This window comes from Malaclemys terrapin, chromosome 23 (assembly GCF_027887155.1).
Source record: "Malaclemys terrapin pileata isolate rMalTer1 chromosome 23, rMalTer1.hap1, whole genome shotgun sequence".
Taxonomy (NCBI): Eukaryota; Metazoa; Chordata; order Testudines; family Emydidae; genus Malaclemys; species Malaclemys terrapin.
Genome location: NC_071527.1, coordinates 17,942,886 through 17,960,593, shown reverse-complemented (window position 1 = coordinate 17,960,593; position 17,708 = coordinate 17,942,886). Strand labels below are relative to the sequence as shown.

The following is a 17,708-nucleotide window of genomic DNA, read 5'->3' as shown; positions in this document are numbered from 1 at the left end:
TGGTGGGTGACAGCATCACCATTGGACAGAGGGGCACCTTTTCCTATGCAGCCATGGGGAAGCCGGGCTCTGAAAACCAGAGGAGGAGGAGGGAGGTCACAGACTAGGAAACACTAGACCCCACTTCCCTTTGGTGCTGGGAAGAGAACTCAGGCGTCCTGACTCCCACTCCTCCAAGCACTCCCTCCTAGAGCCAGGAATAGAACCCAGGTGTCCAGACACCTCTGGGGTGTTTCCCCTCGGGCCTGGCTTTGCCGCCCTGCTCGCCATTGGCACGGCCGGCGGAGGAAGGAGTGGAAGGAATGCGCTCGCCCGGCCCCAGTCCCAGACGGCGCCGAGTGCTCTCCTGTCAGCGGCGGCACTGATTTATCCCCAGGGCCCGTGACGCTGCGTGCAATCCCCCTGCCTCGGCCCGGCGCAGGGAGATGTTCCATACGCGGCAGGACTAAGCCGGGAACCAGACGGCTGCTCGTCCCCTCCGCCCCCAAATTCTTCTTCCTCCTTTGCTGACCTTTCCCTCGGCATTCCCGGAACGCCGGCACAAGTGGAAGCAGCTGAGTGCCATCCCCGGGGCTCCTACCTGCCCCACAGCCATGGCATGATGGGAGATTCCCCATGGCCCTGACCTACCCATGAGCCACCAGCTCACACTGGGCTCTGCGGTAGATCTTGAGCGAGGCAGCGTCCACCCAGGGCTGGACTTGGCGGGGAGACTGTCCAGCTGCCACCCAAGGCGCGCGGAGATGACCGAGGCCCTGCGGCTGCTAGTTAAGGGGGACTTGTGCTAGAAACCTCTAGTCTCAGTCAGCGCTGGCTGCAGGGAGTGGGATGGGAGCTGAGTCCGGAGCACTCTCCTGGGAGTCGGCCCAGACGCCGCTGCTCGGGGGTGCAGGGAGAGGCTTGCCTGGTTCAGGACGGTGCTAGGAAGCCCTTGGGGGGTTGCCGCTGCGGGGAAGCGGAGGCCTGCTGAGCAGGTGGGCTCATTAAAGACTCCAGACCCTTTGTGCAGAGTTGGTGTCTGGCCAAAATCCCTGCTCCTCATTCCACTCTAGCCCCGTAATTGCCGTCTGCAGTTGCCCGCTGGCCAGCAGCATCACTGTGTGGCTGTGAACCAGCTGCCGTGCTCCACCCCAGAGCTGGGCAAGTGACCCAGGCAGACCTTTGGGTTTAATGACACCTCCCTTGTATGACTACATGGGTCAAACAAGAATCCTAGAAACAGAGGGGCTGGCTGGGACCTCGAGAAGTCCAGCCCCACGGCGCTGAGGCAGGACCGTGTAAACCTAGACCATCCCTGACAGGTGTCCGTCCAACCAGTTCTTGAAATCCTCCAATGATGGGGATCCTGCAGCCTCGAGCTTCCCTGCCCTGCGAGTTAGAAAGGTTTCCCTAATATGTCACAAATCTCCCTTGAGAGGAGCAGGAATGTTCCAACTCCGGAGATATTTAAGCTCTGGAATAGGCGTCCAAGCAGCTGGTCTAAGGGCTGTGGGAACCCCAAGCGGGACAAGGGGTACTGGGGTGCAGGGCCAAGCCTGGGGCAGAGGGTGGCAAAGGAAATCGGGCTGAGGCCGGAAGCGTTAGAGGCTGTGGCTTCTGATCTCCAGCTACTTGTCACCCTGAGGGTATGGAGAGCTCAATCGGGCGCCCCCACCTCCTAGAGCCAAAGGGGTTTGGGTGCCTAGCAGGGGCTTCCGCCCATCTCGTCCTCTTCTCTTTATCTAGCACAGGGAGCCGAGGGCCTGATCCTGCCAGCACCCCACTGGGGGAGCCGCAGTGACTTCTAGGGGAGCACTGCAGAGGCCTTCCAGGGTCTGCCCCGGAATCAGGGAGAGCCGGGGGAGAAGGCAAAGTGCTCATGAGAGGAATTCTGGCCAGGGAAGGGTGATGCCCCGCACTGCCTCCTCTGGGCCCACAACTGGAGGGTGATCCGTGGCGACTGCCCCGAGCTGCATCGTGGGAAAGGGGCTGAGTCTCGCTGCCTCGCAGAGCCAGGAGAGGGGAACCTGCCTGACCCGCAGCGTGGAACCAAGTCAAGCCCAGTAAATCCCGGCTCCATCCCATCCACCAGGGCCAGGAGTCCCCGCTTTCCGGCCGTCTCGCCAGCCAGACACAGGCCTGGGCAGCCCGGCCGGCCAGGCGCACTCACGCTTTACTAGCAGTCTGTTACCAGCCGCCTCAACGTCTTACCCTAGCCCACCCCTGCCGCGACCCTATAATTTATGTACAATCCCCCTTCCACCACCCCCCACTCCCCCCAGAGGTATTTGCACAGCAGAGCTGGGTGTAATCAAATCCAGGAATTTCCATTCAAGTATCCTGGGCTTTTTTTTTTTTTTCCCCCAAGATTTTCGGTTAACCCTTTCAGACGAGGATTTAACCCCATCCCGGCTCCCCAAACCCCAGCGATCCAACATCGCTGTCAGCCGAACCACCTGGGGCCGGGGTGACTTGAGCGGGTGCAGTTCCTCACCGAGCCAGCTTGGCCCGCGAGCATTCTACTGTCTGGAGGCAAAGACTCCAGGGATCGAATGCAGGGATCAAGACACCAACGCCAGAGACTTTGCTGGGAATGAGTCTCCTTCCACCCGCCCTGCATTTGGCCCAGCATGGAATGTTTCAAGGGTTACGAAGGGTTAACGCCTGCCCTGCCAACCCCCCGGGCCATCCCAAGGAGGATATAAAGGAGAGATGAGCCACCTTCCTTTCAGAAGCCAACCCGGCTTAATTGGGGAAGGATGGACTCATCCCAGCTCCTCTGCAGCGTCTCGCTCATCCTCCTGGTCAGACCCGCTGTCTCGCAGCCAGTGGAAGGCAAGAAGCCCATGGTGATGGAAGAACAAGAGCCGGGTACCAGCATCAGGGACCTGCTCTGGGCACTCCTAGGTATGCGACGCTTTTGGTGCTATTCCCAGGCCGGGCAGTGCCGAGGGGGGGGGGGGGGGGCGGAAGGCTCCCTTTTTGTACCATTCTCTCCCCGACCCCAGTGATTTCTGGGCTAAGGGAAACCGGCCTCAAGCCCTGGAGACCAATCTATGCCTGGCATTTATCCGGCAGCACCGCGGCATCTGGGCACCGCCCACGTGTGAGTAGATTTATCCCCACGAACGCCTGGGAGGCAGGGCACCACTATGATCCCCATTGCACACGTGAGGAAACTGAGGCACGGGAAGGCTAAGGTCACACGGGGAATCTGTGGTGGAACCGGGAATTGAACCTGGGTCTTAGTGAGCTCGTGTCCTAACTACTGAGTACACCCTCTATGCTCCCACAGTCGAGTGGATAGCAGAGGGATGAATTTTCCTCCTGGCAGGGAGAAGAGTTTGGTTCAGTCCCCCAGGGCCCCTCGATCCCAGCTAAGAGGTTAGCTAGTGGCATGGTGGGGAGGTTATACACAGAAAATTACTGGATTAGACTGAGCGACTCTGCTCTCTATCCCCAGTCATCAGACCGGCAGACCGAGAGCGGAGCAGCAGCAAGACCTGCACACGCTAGATGTGCCGTATCGTCTGGTAGATAGGAGGGAAATCACAGCTATCAATCCACTCGCTCCCTAGGCGGCGGCACTCAGATACTGCAAGGGAGGAGCATGGAATAAATGTCTGGGTAGATCTGTGCAGGGGAAGAGGGGGTTAAACCCATCCCTCAGTTCACTATCAATAGCATCAATTAACTGTACAAAGTCCATCAATCCTCATGCTTCAGGGCTTGGGGTGAGCAACAACAGTGGGGGTCAGGAAGGTACTCCCTCCCCCCCCCCCAGTCCAATTATTAAACCACCAGCCATTGTGGATTTAGTCTCTTCCTCCGAAGCATCTAGCACAGGTCATGATTGGAGTCAAGAGGCCAAATGCGATGGGCCATTGCTCTGATAGGATGCAGGAGGGCTACAGGATGATAGGACCCACTGGTGTGAACGAGGGGGGATATGAATCCAGACACCCATTGGTTGGAACCAACGGGGGAGGATATGGGACTCTCTGGCTTGCTCTGATACAGCACAGGTGGGATACTGGGCTAGACGCGTGGGTATAACAGATCCCATCTTCCCCTCCTAACAATACAAAACCTCTGACTTCTCCCCTGCATCCACCGCAGGATCGCTGCGTGCAGGGTCCGAGTAGCCTCTTGTAGAATCACTGGCATCCCCAATGGTTTGAGTCGCTTAAAACCTGACAGTGCAAAAAAAACTCAGCGTCGCGTCTCAATTTTAAAAGATCCCATGGACGGGGCTTCCGCCAGCTTCTCTAGCGCCACAGCCAGCCAGCCGAGATCACCTTTGCTCCTCTACCCCTAGGACTGTCCTTGTCCCTTCATGGTGGCTATTCAGCTAAGCTCCGTCACCGAGGAGCCTTGGCCTCTCAGTCCCTGCAGCCCCTGGATTGCTGCTGCTGCTCTCCTCTGAGCTCCCTGCAACGTGTCCCCATCTCCCTGGGGCTGAGTTTGTCCAGAACTTAGCACCGTAGTTGAGATGCGCAATGGAGACGGGATTCTCCCCTTGCTCTTTGCCCAGTGGTGGCGGATCACAACAGGTGCAGTCTGAGCCGGAAAGGGGCTCCCCTCTACCCTGCTCAAGGAGGTGGTGGGTGGAATTGCACTTGGGATTCCAGGTCTGGTCAGTGCCTTCAGCACCCCTCCCCAGTTTGGCGTGATCTCTGTCTCTCTCTGTTTCAGAGACGCACATGCCAAAGGGACCTTCCCTGCACGTCCAGGATGACCCTAGAAACCTGCTGCCCTACGCCTCCCCCGGGCCGGCCAAGCGCCGTCAGAAACGGAGGCCGCTGGCCGGCAGCCGCTTGTGGGAGCACCCAGAGGGGCAGGAGTGCCGGCTGCGGAGTTTGCTCCTGCGCGTCAAGGACCTGGCCCTGGGCTACGACTCTGAGGAGACCATCCTGTTCAAGTATTGCAGCGGGAGCTGCCCCAAGGCCCGCACCAACCACGACCTGACGCTCTCCATGCTGCTCCAGAAGAGTGAGATCCCGGCCCTGGGCGAGGAGAAGATCGTTGGCGACCCCTGCTGCCGGCCAACGCACTACGAGGACGTGGCCTTCCTGGACAACAGCCACCAGTGGCACGAGGTGGAAAAGCTCTCGGCTTCTGCCTGCTCCTGCGTGGGCTGATGTTGCTGGCGGGAGGGTGAGTCAGCAAGGTGCGCGTAGCTCCAATGTTAAAGCAGTCTGTGTTTCTTCCTCCCACACCCTAGAACCCAAAGCCTGAGAGAAGACCAATCTCCACCCCACAGATCCCACAGGACAGGGGCCGTGACTTTTGCCCCTTGAAGGGCTCCCTCTAGGGGTGAGAGAAGGGAACTGCTACTACCACTACCAGGGACGTCAATCAAAACAACAACGGCGTTCACTTCACAACACCAGGCCAACCCCCTCCTTCCACTCAGCCGCCAATCCCATCCTGTTTCTTCGCATTACTGAGATGCTAGCTTGTTTGCTAAGGCCTGGAACCTCAAAGGCATTTAGGCTCCTAACTTCCACTGAAACCAATGGGAGTTAGGAGCCTAAATACCTTGGCGGATCTGAGACCGAGAATCTGCCTGGAGGAGGTGTGCATGGCTCATCTACACACAAGTGCAGGGGGAGAGCTGGACGATACAAGAGATATTTATGGATTCCTAAGTTATTTATTTATTTGGTTTCTTCCACTAAGGGCAGGGAGGGCCAGGGATCTCATTCCCGCCACTTCCCTACCTGAGCTTGTTAGAGTCCCTTTTTAATTTATTTGCTTCTTTCCGCTAGTAGAGAGTCGGGGATTGTGTTTGTTTGCTCGTTTTCAAGCATGTCTTGGGAACGGCTGAAATGTACATGGTGGTTTCAGACTAATAAAAACCATGAAACTGATCAAAAGGCGTGTGGCTATTTTGTGGGACAGATGGGCAAGGATTACTCCCTTTGAGCTAGCCCAGGGTCATCCCTTAGACGGACCACAATGGGGCCCTGTTTGCAGCTGGCCTTTACGCCCTGTAACAAAAATGATTAATAACAACTTCTGAAAAGAGGTACGCGTTCAAATAAATTATTTTTAATGAGGGAAATTCGCCAAAATTCACCAGCGGTTCCCTTTAAAAACAAACAAAAACAGCATACTTCTGAATTCTATTTACCTGCTGTGGTTAAAGTCACCGCAGGCCCCATAACGAAGATCACGGGGAGATTTTTCTATTTTAGATTTTACTTGTTGGGTTTAACATGGACTATGCAGCTTCCCTTGCCCTGTGGGTGGTCAATACAGTGCATTAAATCATTCACTAATTACACTGCTGATTACACAGTAGGCACCTGGGTGGTTGTCGAGGGTACACACATCCGCAGATTCCTCCACGGCTGCGTGTTGAGGGGAGAAGTCCCCTGGTTTAGTCTTGGCTACAAACCTCCACAGACAGGTCCCTTTGAGCAGGCTGGAGCGAAAGCATCAACCAAATCAAATGAAAACATTCAGCTCTGCTCCAGCCTGGAGAGGGGAGGAAGGCTGTTTCCAATCCCACAGCTTCACTAGTGTCTCTAGCCTGGCCTACGTAGGAGCTGGCAGCACAGGCAGGTTCCTGCAGATGACGGAAATCCTCCTCTCTCGGGGGATCTTCTGCCCGTCAAAAAAGGACTCCTCGTCTTTGAGGATCTCGTGGGTGAACTCGTAGCGAGCCGGGCCTCTGTGAAAGGAGGGGAGAGAGGAAGTCTGGCTCAGCCCAAGAGCCACTGGCCTCTATAACATATGACTAGGGAGGCCCACCCTGCTCTGCCACAGACTCCCTATGAGACCACGGGCAAGTTGCTTAGTCTTTGTGCCTCAGTTTCCCCAGCCGTATACTGGGTATAAAAGCCCAGGTCTGTCCCACAGGGGGTTGTGAGGATAAATACAGTCCTCAGATACTATGGGGATGGGCCAAAAATGGGCCTTACATAGAACCTCTAAGGGTGAATTCGGTGTCCATGGCACATTCAGTCCTCGGCCTCTGCGCTGAGACTGAAATCAGAGTGCCCAGTCTCCACTCCCAGCTGCCACTAAGGGAGGCATTGCAACCTAGTGGGTAGAGACTGGGAGTCAGGAGACCTGGGTTCTGTTTCTGGCTCTGCCACTGGCCTGCTGGGTGACCTTGGGTAGGTCACGTCTCTGCTCCGTGCCTCAGTTTCCCCATCTGTAAAAGGGGGATAATTATACTGAGCTCCTTGGTAAAGCCCTCTGAGACGTGCTGCTGGTACGAGCTCTACAGGACCCAGGTATTATTAACAATGTCCCCCCCGAAACTAACTCCTCTCATACGGCACCTCCTTTGGCACCTCTCACAAAGTTCTACAGAACCAGGCGCACCCTGCCTCTGCCGGCAGAGACGAGGCGCCGTCACGTCTAGGTCTCGCCACACCCTCACCCGATGGGCCACGTTACCTGAGGATGTACAGCGAGCAGCGCGGCAGCAACAGGTCCATCCAGTCCTCTGGGTTCTGCTCGCTGACCAGCCGCATCACACTGGAGGACAGCAAGGACAGCCCCGCAATTGTGCAGCCACAAAACTAACGTGGGGAAGAAAAGTAATGAGAAATGCCAGTAATGCCGCCAGCGAACGTGACTACCTCTGGGGTGGCACGCTGCAGCTGCTTACCAGCGAACAGCAACACAGGGCAGTTTTAGGACAGGGAGGGAAGAATCACAGATCCAAAATGAAACCGCAGGGAAAGTTAGCAATGAGCCAACGATTGACCTAAGCTGGAATTAGGCCAGGATGTGGGGATACCCTGGGATGTCAGCTCTGAGCTAGGAGCCTTTGGGCATTATTTGGGGGGGGGGGGGGGGGAGTTTGAAAAAAAACCCTGGGATCATCACTGCCAAGCAGTCCTGCCTTTGCTTTTATCCTTCACCCAAAAGAGCAACCCATGATATCATGCTGGGGTCAGTATGGATCAGGGGAGCGCCCCCTACCAAGCCACCCACCCGCCTCCCCTAGCACCACACCGGGGCACTAGCTCAGAGAAGAGAGCGCCCCCCACCCGCCCGCTGAGCCACCCACCCCGATCCCTACAGAACAAAGGTTTCGCTTCCCAGCACTGACTTGCCCGTATGCGGCTTAGGATGAGCGATGAAGCCCAAGATGCTCTGGCTGACGGATAAAGCCAAAGTCTCTGTTTTCTACTCCCAGCCCCTTCAATCCTCCAGCCTCAGCTCCCTCCAACCAGGTCACATTTGAGCCCCGCAGCTTCACCTTGACGCTGTCTATGTGAGGTTTGATGTAGCCGCTTTTATCCAGGTCGAGGACGTGGACCAGCGAGAGCTGCGACATCCCTGGCGGGAAGGCCTCATCCCGGACCCGCTGCAAGATTTCCCGGCTCTCCTCGCTCCACTGGGCTATCTCTGTTTCCCGGAAGCCATGAATGGCCTGGATGAGAGAACGCCATGGTAACGGATTGGAGCACCTCGGCTTTGTCCCGTGCCCAGGTCAGCCCAACCCCCAATTGACGAGGGATGCTCCTCTGGGCCCATCTTTATCCAAAACCTGGGGCCAATCTGAGCCGTATCAGCCCACTCCTGCACTGGCTCCCAGGAGCCCCCTGCAGCACCCCCCATCCCTATGGTAGGGAATTCGCTCTGTTCCCCACACCCCTATGCCCAGCGAGCTAACGTCCACCCTTCACGTGCCCAGCCCTTCCCTACATCAGGGCATCTCAACTGGGTGTCCGGCTGCGAGCCAGTCACTCCCCTGTAAGGCCCACCAGCTGCCTGCCCCCTGCCCCCATCCCCAAGACACCCTCCCCCCAGAGCCCAGCCCCCCAACTACCAACACTGAGCTCGCTTCAGAACCGGCCTCCCTCCCCAAACACCCAGCTCCTCCCAGCCGCACTCCTCCAGCTGAGCTCCCTGACCCCCCCAGTTCTCCCCGTAGCCCAGCCCCCCAGGCTCCCAGCCCCCCCCAAGATCTCCAGCCAAGCCCCGCCCCCGGCTCTCAGCCTCACCTAAGCTCCGCCCCTTCTCCAAGCCCCACCCGGCTCCCAGCCTAACCTAAGCCCCGCCCCTTCACTAAACCCAACCCCCAGCCTGACCTAGGCTCCGCCCCTTCTCCAAGCCCCGCCCCCGGCTCCCAGCCCCACCCAAGCCCGCCCCTTTCTCCAAGCCCCGCCCCCCGGTTCTCAACCTCACCTAAGCTCCGCCCCTTCTCCAAGCCCCGCCCCCGGCTCCCAGCCCCACCCAAGCCCCGCCCCTTTCTCCAAGCCCCGCCCCCGGCTCACCCCGTCCCAATGGTCGAACTGGTAGCGGCGGCGGCGCAGCTGCGGCTCCACCTCTTGGCCCAGCGCCGCCTCCTCGGGGCCGCTGAGGAAGCCGGGCCGCACCCCCGCCTGGCCCCGCAGCCGCCGCGCCACGCCCGGGCCCGAGGCCCGCACCAGCGCCGGGGCCTCCCCGCACAGCGCCCGCCGGGGCCAGGGGCCGGGCCGGGCCGGGGGCAGGCGGGCCGCCGCGCGGTGCATTGTGGGCGGGGCCTGGCGAAAAATGGGCGGCGCCCGGTGCATTGTGGGAAGGAGCGGAATGGGCGTCCCCGACCCTCCCGCCCAGTGCATTGTGGGAAGGAGCGACATGGGCATCCCCGCCCCTCCCCCCAGTGCATTGTGGGAAGGAGCGACATGGGCATCCCTGACCCTCCCGCCCAGTGCATTGTGGGAAGGAGAGACATGGGCGTCCCCGACCCTCCCCCCAGTGCATTGTGGGAAGGAGCGACATGGGCATCCCTGACCCTCCCCCCCAGTGCATTGTGGGAAGGAGCGACATGGGCATCCCCGCCCCTCCCCCCAGTGCATTGTGGGAAGGAGCGACATGGGCGTCCCTGACCCTCCCGCCCAGTGCATTGTGGGAAGGAGCGACATGGGCATCCCCGCCCCTCCCCCCAGTGCATTGTGGGAAGGAGCGGAATGGGCGTCCCCGCCCCTCCCCCCAGTGCATTGTGGGAAGGAGCGACATGGGCATCCCTGAACTCCCAGTGCATTGTGGGAAGGAGCGACATGGGCGTCCCCGCCCCTCCCCCCAGTGCATTGTGGGAAGGAGCGACATGGGCATCCCTGAACTCCCAGTGCATTGTGGGAAGGAGCGACATGGGCGTCCCCGCCCCTCCCCCCAGTGCATTGTGGGAAGGAGCGACATGGGCATCCCTGAACTCCCAGTGCATTGTGGGAAGGAGCGACATGGGCGTCCCCGACCTTCCCCCCAGTGCATTGTGGGAAGGAGCGACATGGGCGTCCCCGACCTTCTCGCCCAGTGCATTGTGGGAAGGAGCGGAATGGGCGTCCCCGACCCTCCCCCCCAGTGTATTGTGGGAAGGAGCGACATGGGCGTCCCCGACCTTCCCGCCCAGTGCATTGTGGGAAGGAGCGACATGGGCGTCCCCGACCTTCCCGCCCAGTGCATTGTGGGAAGGAGCGACATGGGCATCCCCGACCCTCCCGCCCAGTGCATTGTGGGAAGGAGCGACATGGGCGTCCCTGACCCTCCCCCCCAGTGCATTGTGGGAAGGAGCGACATGGGCATCCCCGACCCTCCCGCCCAGTGCATTGTGGGAAGGAGCGACATGGGCATCCCTGAACTCCCAGTGCATTGTGAGGGTTTAAGTGAGTTGACACCACGCAGGGCATTCTGGGACTGAAGGACAGATGTGGACAAGGCCCAGTGCATGATGGGAAGCAGGGACAGACAGGAAGGGGTGTCAGGCCGTGTGGCCAGAGGGGTAGGACTTTGGCCACCCCTGCCTCAGTGCCGAGAAGCAAGGGCCACCCTGCTCCCTGCAAACTCCTTGGGCAGCTCCAAAAACATGACTGCTTCTTCCCCCACCTACCAGCCCCCCAGAAATTGACCCAAATGGGACTGGCCAGCCTGTAGCTTGCTTTTGACCTCACCCATGCCACAGCCCCTCAGCCGAGCTGGCCAACTAGACCCCTTCCCTATCACCCCATTTTAAAGATAAAAACATTCTTAATTTAAATGTTTCTTTATTATGATAAATATAAAGGTAGCTAAGAACCCCTCCCCCCACACCAGGACACAGAACACCACCACTCAGGGGAGGGGATAACATTTTGATGAGGCAGCAGCAGTGGGGAAACCCCTTCTCCATTCTTCAAGACCAGTTTTTTACGTTCACAATCCATGGGGTGGGTGGGAGTTTGCTAGCACCCAGCCTTGAGCGGATTTCAGTGGAGAAAGGCCTGGAGCAAGCAGCGTTTAACCTGCTTTTATAGAACAGCCCAATATTTAAAACCACGACCGTTAAAAAATAAAAATATCAGAGACCTCCAGTGAGGATAAAAAGCTTACAGGCAAGGAGCAGGGATTCCTCTCCGAAGAGAATTCCCAACTCATGAGCTCGTAGTGAGATTTCATCTACCGAGTCACCATCCACACAGGCTGCAGCTATGGAGATCTGAGCCGGAAGGCAGCACTCATCAGGGTGGATTAGATCTTCCAAGGAGGGGGGAGAAACACCCCCCCATACACACACACAAATGTTACTAGTGGTGGTCAAAGATTGTGAAGCACTGGGAGCAGCTGACCTTGTTCTTCCAGCAATGGAGGAGCTGGGTGGGAACAGTGGTCTGAGGTCAGGTTCTGCCAGGTAAATGCAGCAAGGGGCTAGAAGGAGCGGTCTAAGAAACGGTCCAGAAGGTCACCACTAACGGGCCAGAAGTCCTCGCTCTCTGTCTGGCAGGCTGTATCTTTGTGGCTTTCCTTCTGGTCATTACCTTGCGTGAGGGGCGGGGGTCTGTGGGGAGATCAGGATGAGAGATTCAGAATCATCTTCTACTACGTCCCAGATTCCATTTTCTTTCCCTTACACATGGGGACATCAAGAAGGTCCCAAACACAGCGCAGGAGACATGGCAGCTGCTCTTAATACCTGAATCCTTCCAGCGGGTGTAGTTGCTAATAAACTCCCCTCTACCCCCTCCCCACACACCCAGCTTCGCCCAGATTCCCACCCTCCACCACCCATTGGCGGCGGCTTCCCCAATCCTTGCCACAGGTCCCCGTCCTGGTTTCTCCAGCATTTCGCAGCCAGCCTTTTGTGCATACCGGTATCCTTCCCCTTCCTCAACAATGAGTCCCTGTGCTGGGCCCCGGGGTGCCGTCATTGCCGGCTTTCCAGCCAACCCGCGTGCTGCTCGTGACCCTCTAGGGCTATTCCAAGTCCCCAACCCCATAACTGCAGCAGCCCGGGCTCGGTCACTGGTTAGCTCCGTCTGGCTGCAGTGATGCAGTTGGCCACAGCGGTTGGGAATGACTAGCTTATGCCTGGTCCACCTCGCAGAGCGCGGCCTTCCCATGCCACCCCGTACCCGTTATCCGGGATGAGCTTCAGCACCCTGAGCAGCTCCGCCGTGCTGGGGGTGGCGGGACCGGGGGCGAGGTGCCTGCTTCTGACCTGCACCACTGGGGTGTTGGCCTTCGGGTAGGGGGTGTAGGTGGGTTTGTTCCATTTCTTTGGCTGGGGGAGACTCGCCTGTTCTGCAGCTGAGGAGGAAGGGAAAGGGAGGGAGGTTAGAACCAGCAGCCATGGGACCTGACCATGGACACTGCAAACAGCGCTCACATGCAGGAGCGTAGATACAGCCAGTGCTGGGTGTGTGAGGGCCGGTCAGGACTGCCTGGAGGAGGAGTCCAGAGCCTCTGCACCAGCTCTGCTTCCAGCCGGGTGCCCGAAAGCTTCAGGGCACGGTCTGAGCCGGGGCAAGCAGCAGGGTTCCCAGCTTGCCCGTGCAATACAAGTGCGGAGCCCAGGGCAAGGGAGCTGGTGCCTTTCCCAGCGGTGGTGGGAACCCACGTGCCTGGGCCAGAAACCTGGGTGCTGGTCCAGCCCTACTCACCCTGTGCGGCGAGTGGGGCCGATTGCCTCCGCCCGGGCTCTCTGGGTTCCAGCCCAGCCATCGTGCTCAGGAAATGCTGCTTCAGGAGCAGGGCTCGTTCCTCCTCAAACTGCTTCCTCTGGCAGGAGAGGGGACGAGGAGAAATAAGACGCCGGGACGACGGGGGAGGGAAGGCCTCTTTCGAGACCACGGCAAGATCCCCATGGACGGCTCCTTCCAATCCCCTCCCCTTTTCCCCACTGCTCACACACCTGACTCCAGCGACTTCTCAAACAGCTTCCCTGGGTGCTGCCGCGTGCCAGCCTCCAAGCGCTCCCCGCCACCTGGCCCTTGCCCCTGCATTCCTCTGCACCAGCGACCCTTGGGCCCACCTGTGGCTAAAGGGGCGGGGCATTTGAATGCCATTGAGAACCAAAGAGACAGGCCCCGCCCACCCACGAAATGACCCACAAAGCCAGCAATCCAGAAGCCGACTCAGGGAGGAGGATGCCGTTTAGCGAGCCATCCCCTGCCCCCTTCCCACCTCATGCCCCAGGCGGATGGCAGCTTCCGTGAAGTTCTTGCGCTCCTCTTCGAAGGCTCGCTTCTGCTCCTGGAACGCCTCCTGCTCCTCCTGCAGCCGCTGCTGCTCCTCCAGGAAGTAGGAGCCCCTCAGGTTGGCCGGCAGCTCGCTGTTGGCAGCTGCGATCAGTTGCTCCTGGGAGGAGGATGGGGAGAGACGCCAATCCCCTGGAGGTGTGGCTAGCGGGGAATCGAACCCACCACCTTTGGGTCACAAAGCACCAGCTTCTGCTGTAGTACATGCTCCAACCAACAGAGGGAGACAGAGACTGAGCGGCAGGTGGAGGTGATCTCTGAGTTGGAGCAACAATTACAAAGAGCCCAGACAAGCTGGGAATCAGCTATCAAAACATGGTGGATTTGAAAACTGGGTTTTCTTGCTCCGGCCTGCAGGCCGGGGGCTCTGCGGGGAAGCCTGCCACCAGAGGCAGTCAGCAGACAGCCCCCCCGGAGTACGGTGGAGAGAGTTGTACCTCTCTCTCTTAGGAAGCAGCCTGTTTTGTCTCTCTCTGGTTTGGGGCTGGTGTGTTAACACAGGCCATGGGACTTCCCTGAATTCGTTCCTGTTTGAACTAGAACCGAGATGTCCCATTGCAGTGGTGGAGAGTCGCCCCCGGCCCTTGGTAAGTTGTGCCAGTGGTTAATTAATCCCCTTCATTGTTAGGAAATGTACATCTTAGTTCGGTCTGAACGGGTCTAGCTTCATCGTCCAGCCACTGGCTCCTTAGACCTTTGCCTGGTAGACGGACGAGCACAGGTAGGGACTTCCAGTCGGTGATCAAGTCACCCCCCCCCCCTTTGTTAAGCACCTGGCGTCTCTCTCTGGGAGGCAGGTTTTCCAATCTTTTAATCTTTCTCGTGGCTCTTCTCTGACCCCTCCCCTGTTTTATCACCATCCTCCTGGAAGGGTGGGCACCAGACCCGGACCCAGGAGCCCAGCAGCAGGTGGGTGGGATGAGCTCCAGCACCACTGGTGTAGAGCTGGATGGTTCGGCCGCTCAGACAATGCCATGGGATACCCCCATCTCTTGATTGTGGCTCAGGAACCCGGGGCCCACCCGTGGGGTACTGGGGGGAGGGGGGGGGGGGGAGTTCCCCCTGCAATGGTGCTCACCTGGAAACATTGCTGCTGCAAGACAATGAGCTGCTGGCTGTCCTCGATCTCCGCCTTCAGCTTCATGATCTCCTTGTCGTGGTCCGTCACGCTGATCACGTGGTCCCCGCCCTCGGCCTCACACCCCTGGGAGCCGGCGGCCACGGCTGGAAGGATGGAGCAAGAGCAGCTGAGCTCCAGAAGGTGGGACTGGGGACGAGGGGGGAGCCAGGATACGGCCGCTCGGGGGGAGAATCTCCCCCACCACCACCACTAGGACTGAAGGAACAGGCAGGGCAAGCCCCCTTCTTGGCCCAGTGAGGAGGAGAGTGGGGTTGGGGGGGCATTGATGGAGACACCCTGGAGTGAATCCCCCTCAGCGTAGGGACTGGGCGTCTCTCTAGGGCAGGGACAGAGGAGAGGATGTGGGGACAGCAGCCGGTGGGGGTGCATGGTTTGGGCTCCCTCTCCAAAGGGACTGGGGGGATTCCTGTGGGGCACGTTTGGGGAGGGCAGGAGGATGGGGGTGGGGAGACGGGGCCATGGGGTAACAGATGCCCAGCCTGTCACCTTGTGAGATCACAGCCGGGGGTGGGGGGGGTGTCATACCCTGACTGCCCAGACTTTCCACATGGCTTTTGAAGCTGCGCCCTTGGTCCTGAATGCTGCGCGTCAGCTGCTCCCACATCGCGTCGGACGAACGGGTCCCCTCGGGCGCCGGCTCCCCTTCGCCTCCCTGCGCGCGGGGGAACGGAGCGGGATGAGCGGCCGGGGAGGCAGCAAACCCCCCCCAGCGGCCCCCAGAGGGCAGAGCTCACCTGGGCCGCGCTGGCAGCGACGCCGTCCTCGCCCAGCAGGCCCCCCACGTCCTGGCGCAGCTGGGCCAGCAGCCGCTTCAGCTCCGCGTTCTCCAGCGTCAGCTCCTGCAGCTGCTTCTCCTGGGCCGCCAGCAGGGAGCGGAACATCTCCTCCTCCTTCCTGCCCGGGCGGGGAGCGATGCCATGAGGAGCTACCCACTGAGACCTCCCAGCGTCCCCCGGAGCCCCACCCCTAGTGTCCCCCAGAGCCGCCCACCCCCAGCATCCCCCAGCACCCGCCCACCCCCAGTGTCCCCCAGAGCCGCCCACCCCCGGAGCCCCAACCCCAGCGTCCCCCAGCACTCCAAGTGCCCACCGCGGAGGCCACGTCTCTTACTTGCCGAGCGACTTCCCAGTTTTCCAGGTTGCCCTCCTGCCGTCCGCCCGGCCCAGGCTGTTGAGAATCTCCATGGCTGGGGAGAGCAAGGGCGGGACTCTCAGAACGACAGCCCCTAACGAGCTAACCCCCCCACCCCCTGCTCTAACCACTAGTCCCCTCCCTGAGCCAGGGACAGAACCCAGGAGTCCTGGCTCCCCGCCTCCTGCTCTAACCACTGGGCCCCACTCACTTGACAGTGCTAGGGACAGAACCCAGGAGTCCTGACCCCTTAACATCCCCTTCTCTAGCGACTGTACAATGCTACCTCCCCTGAACTTTAGCTTTCTGCTGAAATCTTCTGCCTCTAGCAGAAAGATCCCCAGAGCCCTCTGCAGGCACCACTCACCCACCATTGAATTGCAGCTGCCTCTGGGGCGGAGCGTGGCAGCTGTTTAACAGCCGCAGAGAACGCAGGAAGTGGAGAAGCCTGAATCCCGTGGGAACTGCAGAAGGTAGATCCACAGGGGAGGTCACCCCACCCACCCCGGCACTCCCCACTCACCCGCCCGCCTGTCCCTCTTGTCCGTCTGCTGCTGGCTCATCTTCTCCTTCAGCCGGCTCAGCTCCTGCTCCTTCCTCCGCACCTCGTGGCGGTGCTGCGCCCCACGGCTGGCCAGGGTAGCCTGGAGCTTCGCCACCTGCTGGGCACCCCAAGGCACCGATCAAACTGGGACAGCCCCAGGGGCAGGGCAGCACTGCCCCCTCCCTTCACTACAACCTCTGCCCCGAGGGGCACACGGACCAGCCCAGTGCAGGGCTTGGCTCAACCGAAGCTGGGCCCCCACCTCAATCATCTACACTGGGGCACCGGGCTTCCTTCTGGATCACGCATCGCTGCTGGCCAGTGCTTCAGCCATGCCCCCGGGTGAGTGGGTGTTGGGGGTGTCCCTGGGTGGGCGGGTAGTAGGGAGGCAGGGCTGCTGGGTGGGCAGCCAGTGCAGGGGATAGAGCCCCAAGGTGCGCCGGGGGGGATGCCCCGGCACCTGCACCAGCCCCTTTGCCCAGCTCGAACCCAGGCTCCGATCAGTGTCACTCGGGTGCCTTCAGGACCCTCCAGCAGCACAATGGCTGCTTGTATGTCACTAGCCTGTGGAACTCCCTGCCACAGGAAGCCGTCGAGGCCGAGAACTCAGCCAGATGCCAAGTGGGACTGGGAGGCGATATGGATACCAACCGCCAGAGTTGGAAGAGTTAATGCACAGAGGTTAACCCAAGCCAGTGTCCATTAGGGGTCAGCTTACCCCATAACTGCAGCTGTGATGTTTCTACCCCCCAGCCGAAGCCTTTGGGGCTGGCCCCTGTCCGAAATGGGAGATGGGTCCGACCCACTCTGGCGGTTCTATGCTCCCCTTCCACCGGGGCCTGGCACCGGAGGGGGCTGGGAGGTCACCGTGGGATGGGGCAGCCGGGTGGGAAGATGCCCCCATCCCGCGCCCCCTCACCTCGTCCTTCTCTCCTTTCAGCAAGGCCAGCAGTTCCTTGTTCTTGGTCTGCAGCTGCTGCTCCTTGCTCTGCACAGCTGCGATCTCTCGCTCACAGGCCTCCACTTGCGCCTGGCGGGGGAAAAAGAGACGGTGGATGCAGGACCAGCACCACCCCTGGGAGCCTGGCAGGCGTTACCAACCCCACCGGGGCCCTGTCTGATCCCCCAGAGGCACCTCCGTAAGCGCCCTGGGGCAGCACCTAGCTCGCCTTGGAGGGCAGGACCCATCCGGGCACAGCGCTCTGCAGGGCGCAGAGTATCACCGATTTGAACGCCGAGGCCTCCTCCCCGTCCCTTGGGAAACTATCCCTGAGCTCAGCTGGGAACGTCCACCCCCACAACCCCTCAAGTTCCCCCCTTTGTTCAGCTCAAAGTCTTTGCCGCCCACCCCGACACGCTCCTCTCCTGCCGACCGCCAGCCTGTGGAACTCTCCGCCACTGGAAAGCAGCATGCCAGGGTAGCATCTTGACCCACGGCGATGCAGGCTAAGAG

The 17,708-nt window shown here is 59.9% G+C and overlaps 2 protein-coding genes across 2 annotated transcripts; one reads left to right on the top strand and one right to left on the bottom strand.

Annotated features, from left to right (window-relative positions):
• Nucleotides 1-2,738: 2,738 nt before the first annotated feature.
• PSPN (persephin) lies at nucleotides 2,739-5,310 on the top strand. The gene is made up of 2 exons (XM_054012569.1): nucleotides 2,739-2,886; nucleotides 4,675-5,310. The coding sequence occupies exons 1-2, from the start codon at nucleotides 2,739-2,741 to the stop codon at nucleotides 5,118-5,120; spliced, it is 594 nt and encodes a 197-aa protein (XP_053868544.1). The 3' UTR covers nucleotides 5,121-5,310.
• Nucleotides 5,311-6,011: 701 nt separating this feature from the next.
• Nucleotides 6,012-9,528, bottom strand: ALKBH7 (alkB homolog 7). The gene is made up of 4 exons (XM_054012568.1): nucleotides 9,225-9,528; nucleotides 8,204-8,377; nucleotides 7,393-7,517; nucleotides 6,012-6,658 (listed from the first exon to the last, which is right to left on the bottom strand). Exons 1-4 carry the CDS (start codon nucleotides 9,501-9,503, stop codon nucleotides 6,523-6,525), a joined length of 714 nt encoding a protein of 237 aa, XP_053868543.1. The 5' UTR covers nucleotides 9,504-9,528; the 3' UTR covers nucleotides 6,012-6,522.
• Between the last annotated feature and the right edge of the window lie 8,180 nt (nucleotides 9,529-17,708).

Excerpts from the sequence above, each read along its gene's own strand:
- ALKBH7 (XM_054012568.1), bottom strand. The coding sequence starts at position 9,503 with ATGCACCGGGCGCCGCCCATTTTTCGCCAGGCCCCGCCCACAATGCAC. Across the intron at positions 8,378-9,224 it reads AGTTCGACCATTGGGACGGG|GCCATTCATGGCTTCCGGGA; the intron begins GTGAGCCGGGGG and ends TCTCTCATCCAG. Across the intron at positions 7,518-8,203 it reads CTCACATAGACAGCGTCAAG|TTTTGTGGCTGCACAATTGC; the intron begins GTGAAGCTGCGG and ends TCCCCACGTTAG.
- PSPN (XM_054012569.1), top strand. The coding sequence starts at position 2,739 with ATGGACTCATCCCAGCTCCTCTGCAGCGTCTCGCTCATCCTCCTGGTC. Across the intron at positions 2,887-4,674 it reads CCTGCTCTGGGCACTCCTAG|AGACGCACATGCCAAAGGGA; the intron begins GTATGCGACGCT and ends TCTCTGTTTCAG.